Genomic DNA, 11,143 nt, shown 5'->3' with positions numbered 1-11,143 from the left:
CACTGAAGACGAATCACTTAGGATCTAAATTTTTCTTCAGAAAATGACCTTGACTCTTTGCAGCACAGGCTGTTTCAACCTCAGAACACCAATCTCAGAGGCTTTATGTGAGGTGGATGTGAGGAATGGAGAGACACAAGGACCAAGTTTAGTTCAGCTCTTCAGGGGTCAGGGGACCTCGGTGTTGATTGTTTTCCCTGGCTGCTCTGTGTCTTTCCTGCAGTCTCTGAGGGCCAGTGAGGTAGAGTACGACCAGGGTAGGCAGCCTGACTCCTGGAGGTCTGCCAGGGTCTGCAGGGTAAGGAGAGGCAGAGAGGACCCAGGACCCAGGACCAAAGTGCCATGAGAACGTTAAAACCTGGCCAAGAAGGGGCCAGTGAGCTCCCAGAGGTCAGCCGGACAGTGAAGAGGGAGGGGATGAGTTCCGGGGGTTTAGGTGAAGAGACTCAGCACAGCGGGTAGACTCGGGGACCAAGGGTTCTGAATCCTTTCTGTATTCCGTGTCCTTTGCTGGAGGTTGGGGAGTCAGCTGGGAAAGCTGGCAACGACAGAGGCAGGTATGAGACAAACACCCGGAGTGTGGATTGTGCCTTGTTGGGCTTGTGAACGAGAACGTGAGCTCTCTGAGGGCAGGGACTTTGTTCTGTTCATTGCCCCTGGCTCGGGGCTGGGCATGTAGTTCTGGGAAGTTACCCAAATGGGGAGTTTGAGGGTCTGAGAGGGGAGGAGCCTGGTGTGCCCAGGGTCCCAGTGCTAGGTGACATTAGACACCTCAGACTGGAGTTTTGCCAGGTCAGGTGTCCCACTCAGATAGCCATGTGGTAGCTGAACACACAGGACGTTTGGGACAGTCCTAATTTCAGGTGGTTTATGTCTGGAGAGGCCAAGTGTTGGGATTTGTGGTCTGGAAAAGAGGATGTATTGGCTATGCTTTGCCTGTGTCCTCCTCAGGTGTGTGGTATCAGGGAGAATCCCGACTCAGAGCTGAGTTCTGAGGACTGTGGCTGGTGATCTGTGAGGCACTGTTTTTGCTCTTGTTGGAAGAGCCCAAAAGGTTGGGGTGAGGGATGGGGTGAGATGTTCCCCTGCCCTGGGGTGAGGGACTGCCCTTGTTTCCTTGCTCTCCCTCATGTGGTTTCTGTGGTGAGGAGGAACTATGTTTGTTCTCCAGACAAGAGGGTTTTGTGTTGGGCTGTGGAGGACACAGAAGTTTACTAGGGAGGGGAGGCTGGGGGATCCGGAAGCACAGAGGGGAGAGGGTGTGTTCAGGCCACCGAGATGTCACTTTGAAGGGTAAAAACCAGCCTTCTCTCCTCTGGGCCTAGGGCAGGCTTGAAAATTCTCCCTTCCATACCTCTCAGAGACGGGCCTGGGGAGGTGAAATGGCTGGGGCACCGAGGGGTATGGGCCTGCCTCTCTCCAGGTGATGGATAGGAAAGGCTGTGACCTCCAGGAAGTCTGCCGTCCCTGAGGTCAGCTCTTGATCACGTCTTCCTTTTTTAAAAGGGGGCTGAAGCCCTGGACGCCTTGGCCATGTCTTCCTGGGAAAGGCGGCTCCATCGAGCCAAATGTGCACCATCTTGTAAGTGGCCCCCTCCCTGTGGTCTGTGGGCTGCGTGTGGGAGGCCTGTGAGGGCAGGATGGGGCTCCCCCAGGGCCTCCTGTGACCTCTTTTCCCCGCGTGGGGTTTCTTTCCACCTTCCTCAGCCCCGGCCTCCAACTTCACTCTGTGTTCTGCTTCCTGGCTGAGGAGAGCTTCCTCTTCAGTGCCCTGTTCTTGTGACCATAGATGGCCCTGTGGCTTTCCCCTCTCACACCGTCCACTCCAAGGAGATGGTGCTTCCTTGTTCAGTCGTCCTTTCCCGCTGCACGACACCCTGTTTCTGTGCTCCGTGGCATTCCCCTTCATCCTGTCCTGTGCCCGTGGCCACTCCACTTATATCATGGCTCCATTCCTCACACACTGCTCTGCTTTATCAGGTCGTCCTCCACGGCCTTTCTCCCTACTGCATTGCAAGGCGGCCTTTCTGCCTCCCCTGGTTTATGTCGTGGCCTCTGCACTTATGGAACAGTGAGGAGGAGCAGTGCTTGAAGATCTCTGGCACTCTCTCTGCTACCCCACGTGCTCCATAGCCTCTGCCTTGCCTGGGAGCCAGGAACTTTTAGTTATGTCTGCTGAAGGCCCAGGTGGGGCTGGCCTGGGGGCCACTTAGTACATACTAAAGGAGGGTACTCTGAGACCCCATGTCACCTGCCTGCCAGGGAGGGGGCCGGGCAGGGGTATGAGGCACACTGTTTGTGCCCCCAGTAAGGCTAGCTCCTGAGGAATGCTGGGGCTGCCTGTGATGGGCATCGTGAGTTCCATGCAGCTCTGGGAGGGCCTGGTGCCCCGGCAGGAGGAAGGTGCTGTCAGTCTCGGCTTGGTGGAGAGGTGCCTTTTGTGTCTCCCTTGCAGACTTGTTCTCCTGCTTCAACGGGGGTGAGTGTGTGCACCCAGCCTTCTGTGACTGCAGACGCTTCAATGCCACTGGACATCGTTGTCAGATGGGTGGGTCTGGGCTCCATCCCACCCTGGGAGGGGCCATGGGTACAGGGAAAGCTGTGGGCCTGAGGCCCGGGGGTCCTGGGCTGGGGGGAATGGGGGTGGCCCTGCTCTGTGCCCACTACAACCACACAGACAGGTTCTCTTTTCCCGGGCTTAGTGTACAACGCCGGCCCTGAGAGGGACAGCATCTGCCGGGCGTGGGGACAGTACCATGTGGAGACATTTGATGGCCTCTACTACTACCTGTCTGGGAAGGGCAGCTACACACTGGTGGGGAGCCATGAACCCGAGGGGCAGACCTTCTCAGTCCAGGTGAGACCTCCTCTGCCCTACCTGTCCAAGAAGGCTCCTCTAGGCCCTGGAGGCTAGTGCCCCTCCTGTCTCAGGCGCAGACCTGCCACACGGCTGCCCTGGGGGAGCAGGCCCTGGATGGGCTGGGGACCCTGACCTATCCTGCTCTCTCTGCCTTGGGATGTCACACATTAGCGTTTTTCATGACTGTGCCATTTCATGATGGATATGTTACAATTCCTTAGACCTATGGGGTGCCACGCATTCATGGATTATGAAATCAACTTAATGAGTCACAACCAGCTTTAAGAAAAAAGAGAGAATAGAAAATAGAAGAATGCATTACACATTAACGGAGGAAATATTATTTTGTAAAGCTTTTGTTTTATTTATATTTGTATATATTTGTATTTCTTACTGTGAGTCATGGTGAAAAAAGTTTGAAAAATATTTAATTAGACTATGGGATGGTTTTCACAGGTTCCACTTTTAGTTGAAGCGGCTCCAGCCTGCTTAACCACATTTAACAGTGATCTAGTGGAAGGTTCGGGAAGAGTTTCCACACTTGAACGAGAAAAGTTTTCAGACTTTTCCCTAAGCTCTGGGAGTCTCATTCCCCTACCCCTCCTTGGGTCCTAGGGCCTTGGAGGTGTGAGCGTGGGGCAGAGGAGAGGTACATGTGACAGGCAGCACAGCAGTGACCTGAGTGCTATGTGTGTGCAGGGAAGGGCTAGACTGTGCCCGCCAGGGTCGTGGTAGGAGTGTGTGTTGATAGTGTGTGCATTGAGGGTACCCGGTGAGTACCTATATGACGGGTGTGTGTTTTGTGTGTGTGTGTGCGCGCGCGCGCTCACTTTGTATTCCTGTGAGATAGTGTGAGTGTATAACTGACTTTCAATCTGATGGGATAGTCTGAGATAAACAAGAAACCCAGACGCTGGGAGATGGCACAGTGTAAAGGAGCCCTGGAATGTGAGCCATCAGCCCTGGGTTAGAATCCTGGCTGTGTGCAACTTTCATCACTTTATCTCTCTGTGCACCAGTTATCTCCTCTCTGAAATGCGGATCATCATAGCTCTGACCTTCCTGTGGTGTTGTGGGGACTGGGAGAGATTACAGAGGAAAGAGGCCTGGTACCAAGTGGGCAGGCTACCAGCATTAGTGGGAGCTCAACAGGGGGCTGCTGGGTCCAGTAGCGAAGGTCTGGGCCAGGTTGTGGCAGGAACGCCCCTGCACAGTGGCCTCTGAAATCCCCAATCAGGTGCACAACGACCCGGGGTGCAGCTCCTCCCCCTACACCTGCTCCAGGTCTGTCAGCCTCTTCTTTGCGGGTGAGCAGGAGCTCCGTCTGGCCAAGGAGGTCACCCATGGAGGAATGAGGTAATTATAACACCTTCTGCCTGGAGCTCTCCTACTCCCTTGCCGCTGGAGGATAGGTGAGCACCTACCATTCTCAAACCTAAAGGACATTGTTTTTGAGGGCAAACAGCAGAATTTCCACCATTAGGGCAGGAACATACTGGGTTTCTAATGGTCTGGGTTTGTAGAAATATGAGTCCCTTGTGATTTTCTGGAGCTCTCAGGCCCTGTGGGTTTCCAGAAAGTGGGTTTTTAGGCAAATAGCAGTTTTCCAGATAACTAAGAGTGTACCACCAAAGCATACTTAATTTTTTTTCTTTCGCAATTAGAAGTAAATCTGTCCAAATGGATCATACACAGTTTCAGCCTCAGAGCAGAAACTGAGCATACTGTCACCCTTTTCTGATGACATAGGGTCATTCTGAATGCCACTTATCTGGTACATCAGGGATGCCTGGGGGACCATGCAAGGAATGAGGACTCTTTGTTCCCACACTAAATGGACTGTGGTTCTTTTTTTTTTTTTTTTTTTTTTTTTTTTTTTTTTTTTAGTTTTAGGTGTACAAAAGTATTTAATAGTTAGACATTTATACCCCTCACAAAGTGATAACTCCCCTCACCCATTCTACTACCCCTGTGACGTCGTATACAACCATTACATTTCAGACTGTGGTTCTCGACGAAATCTTTCTTTTATCTCTGCTGTCCTTTCCTTCCCTTGATGTCTGCTGTCACTTTATGTTGCTTACGGAGGGATGGGGGTCTCCCTGCAATGACCCTTCTCTCTATTCTGATTTTCTGCTTCGAATCTGGAAACTGGGTAACCAAGCTTTCTGGGGCTGAGTATAAAATTGAGGGCCCAAAGGTTTCTCTAGTGAATACAAGGCTGGTACATGAATCTTTTGGTATCAGTTTGGTTGGGTAGACACTTCTTTTGTTTTCCTTTCCTGATTTTCAGGTGGATTGAAAGTTGCCATATCCCAGATCGGCTAAGACATACTATACCAATAAAACTGGGAAAGTGGTCAAGTTTGCTGTAGCCCCTTCTTTTCTTTCACGCTCAGTTGTCCTTCCCTCTTGGTCTTTTCTTTTCCCATTCCTTTCTTGCTCCCCATCAAATAAATAAACAAACAAACAAACAAACAAATAAATAAAAATAGATGTCTGCTTATGACATCTTTCCTATTTATGAGAAAGGAGCTGGCAAACTCAGGCATTCTAAGATTTATCCCTGCCAGGGAAACTGAAGTTTTTAAAAGCAATGCTTAAAGTCTGAAGACAAAAGAATCCCTCAAATGATGGACTTCCATGTCCCCAAGCAGTAGGGGAGGGAAAAAGGGGGGTCTCAGATCCCATGGGACCGGTGGCCGTGTGGATGAGGCAGGCGCTGGGTACATGATGGTCCTGCAGGTAGGGCATGGTAGGTCCTTTGGTGAAGGGACTAGGCTACTGGCCGTGGCACTGCAACTCTGAAGCTATGGGCTGTGCCCTGCAGGGTCCAACTGCCACATGCGATGGGGAGTGTGCGTCTGCAGCAGCTTGCTGGCTATGTCCTCGTGCGGCACCAGTCAGCCTTTACACTGGCCTGGGATGGCGCTTCAGCTGTCTACATCAAGATGAGCCCAGAGTTCCTGGGCTGGACTCATGGGCTGTGTGGGAACAGCAACGCCGACGCCCAGGATGACCTGGTGACCAGTTATGGTGAGGTGTTGGTCAGGTGGCCCGCAGTGGGTTTTGGTGGGGGACAGGTTCGGTGGGAGGGGTGGAAGAGGCCTTGGGCCAGAAATCTGGGCTCATGGTACTAAAGTCTCAGTGGAAGGCCCAGGACCCCTTCCTACCAAATGTGTGGTCTCAGTCACCTTCCTAACAATTCGACCTGTTTCCTCATCTGTAAAATTGTTATAATGAGAATTCCTACTAAAGTTGTATGAGGATCTACCAAGCACATTGCTAGGTGGGATTGGCCTGCAAGGTGTGTGTGGTGGAGGGAGGGGCAGGGAGCAGAGTGCCCGAGAGCCAGGACGAGAAAGTGCCCAGCTAGAGCTGAAAATCCCTAGGGAGAAGTGATCAGAGCAAAAGTGAAGGGTGCAGGGCCATGGGGACTCTGGCCCAAAGCAATGACACCTTGGAGCACCCATAACATACGAACACTTTACATGCCTCATCTCATAGAGTCCTTGCAATAATCTCCCGGGGGCATTATTTGACCTATTTCATGCATGGGGAAACTGAGGCTCCCTGTCCAGGCTCACATGCTGTTCTCTTTCGATTGGTGATGCCTCTCCTGAGTTTAGAGCAGTAAGGACCCACTGCAGGGTCTTGAGCATTCTTGGCTATTATCACAAAACACCTTTTTCAGGAGAGTGGCCCCATGGGGGAAATGCCGATTAGGATGGGAACTCAGGTGGGATTCTTGGACTCCTTGCTCACAGCTTGGCCTCTCTTCATCTCCACCTGCCTTCCCTGAGATCCCCCTGGGCCTCCTGCCTCCGATCCCTATCTGTGGTCATGCTGGTTATCCCCTACAGGGAAGCTGACGGATGATGTGGCCGAGTTTGTGCACAGCTGGCAGGAGCTGGCCCCCAACCAGCCTCCAGGGCCCACAGCCTTCTCCCTGCCTCACGCACCGTGCCTGCAGCAGCGCCCGGGAACCATGCAGGTCTGGACTGTGGAGACATTTCCCCCCACCCTGACTCCTTACCCCCAACCCTAGAGCCTGGCTTCGGTTGGTTTTCTGTCTATCTCTCGGAAAGTCACTGGCTGCAGGGCCCAGAGTTGTGCCCATGGCTCCTTTCCTCTCTTCTCTACCCTCCTCTTTCTCTCTCCTGGGCCCAAGGTGGGGTTCCATGTGGAGCTGGTGAAGTCAGAGGGCTATGCGTTGTCCTGCTGGCCCCCAGCTCCAGCTCCCTTGCTCCAGGATGTGTATGACCGGTGTGAGGCACTGCTGAGGCCCCCCTTTGATGCCTGCCATGCCTACGTCAGCCCTCTGCCCTTCACAGCCAGCTGTACCAGCGATCTCTGCCAGTGAGTAGGCAGCCAGGACTGGGGTGGTATTGGATGGTGGGGAGACATCTCCCAGCATTGGGGTGGGGATCCACACATGGGCCACTGAGCCTGATAATCCCAGGCACTGACAGATATGCTTCCCAAAGCTCTGAAATTCTTATCTGCATAGGTGGGACAGAACTTCCCCATTCACTGAGGCCCCGAAATGGGGCCTGACACCCGCTGGTCCATACACGTCAGTGGCAATACCTGGAATAGAGCCCAGGGGTCCTGCCTCTAGTCTAGGGTTCTGTACACCTAGATGCCCTCCCTGGCTCCTTTTCCCCACTGTGTGGAGAGGAGGGTACTCTGAGGCCTGGCTCAGCTGCGGGAGGGCTGGTGGCCGGTTGAGCCTTGCTTCAGTGTGACCCTCGGTTTCCTTGCACAGATCAGTGGGTGATGAAGCCACCTGGTGCCGGGCACTGGCAGAGTATGCCCGGGCATGTGCCCATGCGGGGCGGCCCCTGCAAGGCTGGAGGACCCAGCTTCCACAATGCAGTAGGTGTAGCCTGGTGGTGGGTACGGAGGGTTTCAGATAAGTTCTGTGCGGGGGCTGTGGGTGTCATTCTCACACCTCAGCTCAACGTCCTGTCCTGCTCAGAACCACAGTTTTCAGAGCTTTAAGCCTTGAGGTCCCATCTGCATGTGACAGATGGGGAAACTGAGGCTCAGAGCAGCAGGGACTGGCCGAGAGCCACAGGAGTGAAATGAAGGTGGTTTTCAGAGCCTCCCAGGCTCTCTCCAATTTACTGCTGTTCCCACTGGGACTAGGACCAGGAAAACCAAAGAGCTCCCACCCCAGGGCCTGGGGTAGGGTCTGGGTCGGTCTTGGCAGAACTGGGACCAGTAAGGAGCTGACAGGCCATCCTGCTTCCTTCCTCCCAAGCTGTGCACTGCCAGGAGAAGGACTTCATCTACAATGAGTGCATTGCCTGCTGCCCCGCCTCCTGCCAGTCCCGGATATCCTGCGTGGACAGTGAGATCGCCTGTGTAGACGGCTGCTACTGCCCTGACGGTATGCTGGGGGTGGTCGCTGGCAGCACCTTCCTGGTCTGGCATGGGTGGGCATGAAGCAAGGGCTCATGGGATGCCTGTTTGTGGAATGAATGAAGGAAGGAGCAAACAACTAATCAGTGAATAAATGACTGAATGGCTTCAGGGAGGGGAGGGTGAGCACAGAACTGCGGCGCTTGAGAAGTTCATAAGGGTATTTCATTTCTTCGGGACTGAGCTTTTGAAGGTGTGTAGACAAGGACAAGTCATTCATTCATTCACTCATCATGAGACATTTGTTTCACTATCCAGCCACATACTGTTTTTCATGGTGCATAACTTTGTAGCACACCTATAATGTGCAGGTCACTCGACTAGGCAGGGCGTTGGGATAAAAAAATATAAAAATACATCATTGATTTAGGGATCAGAATCTGGCTGCAGTGATAAAACACTTACATATGACTCTAGTCTAAGCCACAGTGTGGTGAGGACCAGCTCAGGGGTTCAGACAAGAAGAGATACAGGAATTCAGCTGGGGGACAGATGTCAGGAAGGCTTCCTGGAAGAGCTGGTACCTAAACTGGTTCTAGATACAGTGACAGGCTTTCCAGGGGTGGAGAAGAGAAGCCAGTCTGTATGCAGGTTATTTGGGGTGGGTGGTCCTCTGAACAAAGTTCTGGAGGTGGGATTATTTGCTCAGTGGGGAGTCAGATCTGGCCTGAGCCATGGATTTATACAGGAGAAAGTTTGCAAGCGGGATCAGTGGTGAAAGAGCTTGGATGACGGGATCCTTATTACAGGCCCTGGGGAGCTATGAAAGGCGAGTTAAGTGGGCCTTTGCTGTCACCCTAGGGCTGATCTTTGAGGATGGGGGCTGTGTGGCACCAGCTGAGTGTCCCTGTGAGTTCCACGGGACCCTGTACCCAACTGGCTCTGTGGTGAAAGAAGACTGCAATGCCTGGTCTGTGTGCACTGCTGGGGGCTACGGGGGAGGCAGTGACTTCCAGGCTTTCCATCAGGGCTGCCCATCTGGGGTCTGGGAGCCGCAGATGACATGGGGGCACTCACTCGGCATCTCTGAGTCACAGGAGATCTCATTAGCCCTAATCCATAGGCAGAATCTCCAGCACCCATTTTAGAGATGAGAAGACTGAGGGCTGGGGGGCAGGAGCTCTGTGGAGCCTGGCATCCTCTAGCATTATCGCCAACGTGGAGGGGTGAGCCCCTGCCTCTTTGGTCTCTGTTTCAGCACATGCACTGCGGGCAAGTGGGAGTGCAGCACGTCTGTCTGCCCAGGTACGTCTGAGCCCCACCTACCTCTAGTCTCACAGCTTTGGCGGCAGGGAAGCTCTGGGAGGTAGGTGTGCTGGTGGGGTGTGGGGGGGGTCACTCAGTTCCTTTGGGTTGGCCTGCCTCCCGTTGTTTCCTCAGAGCTGCTTTGCCTTATTCAGTGATTGCTCCACTCCCCATTTTTCATGGGGTTCGGTATATCTAAGGGCCTTCCTGAGCTTGAAGGGCTTGGACCAAAACTGGTCTCCAAGCTCAGGGCCTGGTCTCCTGTCAGAGGGAGATGCCCAGGGTGGGCTTGTCTTCCCAGTGAGCAGGGCTTTCAAAGGGCAGGCCAGGGCTCCAAATACGGCCCTGATCGCTGAGGACAGGGTGCTTGCCTCCCCTCCCGCTCAGACCTGCAGGGCAGAGGCCGGCCCCGTGGGGCAGCTCCCATGGGTCAGCCACCTTTCTCTGCCCCTCAGCCGAGTGTTCAGTGACGGGCGACATCCACTTCACCACCTTTGACGGCCGCCGGTACACCTTCCCCGCCACGTGTCAGTACATCTTGGCCAAGAGCCGCTCCTCAGGCACCTTCACAGTGACACTACAGAATGCCCCGTGTGGCCTGGTAAGAGCCAGGGACCGCAGGCCCCATTCAGCCAGCCACCCCCGCTCTCTGCCCCCTAGAGAGGCTGGGGGCTTTAGGGCAGGGCCCCAGGTCTTTCTGTAGCCCACTCACCCTGCTGTCTATTCTTTCTGGGCAGAGCCAGGGGCAGGAGACTGGGTTCTGGCTCTAGGTCACCTGAGAGTCACTTCCCTTTCCTGGGCGTCAGTGTTTTAAAAAAATCTCTAACATGGCTCTGATTCAACTTCATATACTCTGCTTCTTTGGATTGCATCTTCAACACTGTATTCATTCATTCATTCATTCAGCAAATACTTAACATCTACTTGTGCCAGAAGCTGTGTCGGGTCTTGGAAATTGGGATGAATTAGACCCGGCTCTGCCCTCCTGGGCCTTACAGTTTGGTGGGTGATGCAGACAGGTGACCCCATAACTCACTCTGTTATAGGATCTGTGACAACGTGGAGAATACAAGGTAAATCTCCATGGAGGAACTTTGCTTTGTTGTTGTTTTCTCCGGACAGTAGGAGGGAGTGGATCAGGAAAATCTTCTTAGAGCTGTATCAGCTCTGCCTAAGCTGGTCCCTGCTACCTCTTGAACTTTATCTTAAACCAATTTGCCCGGTGGGCTTTGCCCCTCTGATCTTTTATGTCCTTGAATGAATGAAATGCCTTTGTCAGGGAATTTTGTTCAGGCTATTCTCTCTGCCTGGATGTCTCCCTCCTCTTCTCCCTTTGCACAGCTAGCTTATGCAATCTTTAGATCTCAGTTCAAATGTCACTTTTTCCCTGTGCTTCAGTTTTCTGATCTGCAAAATGGGGTTATTAGTAGTACTTGCTGAATAGGATTGCTCTGAGGAATCAGTGAATAAGTATATATAAACAATTAGAACAGTGCCAGAACATCGGAACTCTGTATTAAAGTTAGCTGTTATTATTACTATAATAAGTTGTGGCATTAAGAGTTTTAGTATGTTATGATTATTTTTACTTTATTATCATCTTTCTTGCCT

The 11,143-nt window shown here is 52.8% G+C and overlaps 1 protein-coding gene across 1 annotated transcript in view; it reads left to right on the top strand.

The window, feature by feature from the left end:
• Positions 1 to 11,143, top strand: part of OTOG (otogelin) — a gene marked incomplete at both ends in the record, with an annotated part of 74,923 nt that overhangs the window by 5,403 nt on the left and 58,377 nt on the right. Inside the window, 13 exons of the mRNA XM_081062695.1 lie at positions 1,362 to 1,401; positions 1,507 to 1,582; positions 2,456 to 2,548; positions 2,703 to 2,857; positions 4,098 to 4,216; positions 5,691 to 5,896; positions 6,724 to 6,854; positions 7,113 to 7,219; positions 7,629 to 7,738; positions 8,127 to 8,255; positions 9,089 to 9,197; positions 9,486 to 9,532; positions 9,988 to 10,133. Coding sequence (XP_080918821.1) covers positions 1,362 to 1,401; positions 1,507 to 1,582; positions 2,456 to 2,548; positions 2,703 to 2,857; positions 4,098 to 4,216; positions 5,691 to 5,896; positions 6,724 to 6,854; positions 7,113 to 7,219; positions 7,629 to 7,738; positions 8,127 to 8,255; positions 9,089 to 9,197; positions 9,486 to 9,532; positions 9,988 to 10,133 — 1,468 coding nt within the window. The remainder of the gene's footprint in view (positions 1 to 1,361; positions 1,402 to 1,506; positions 1,583 to 2,455; positions 2,549 to 2,702; positions 2,858 to 4,097; positions 4,217 to 5,690; positions 5,897 to 6,723; positions 6,855 to 7,112; positions 7,220 to 7,628; positions 7,739 to 8,126; positions 8,256 to 9,088; positions 9,198 to 9,485; positions 9,533 to 9,987; positions 10,134 to 11,143) is intronic.

The sequence above is a fragment of the Rhinolophus hipposideros genome (assembly GCF_964194185.1).
Source record: "Rhinolophus hipposideros genome assembly, chromosome: 10".
Taxonomy (NCBI): Eukaryota; Metazoa; Chordata; class Mammalia; order Chiroptera; family Rhinolophidae; genus Rhinolophus; species Rhinolophus hipposideros.
Note: the sequence above shows the minus strand (reverse complement) of the source record. Positions and strands in the feature narration are given on the sequence as shown.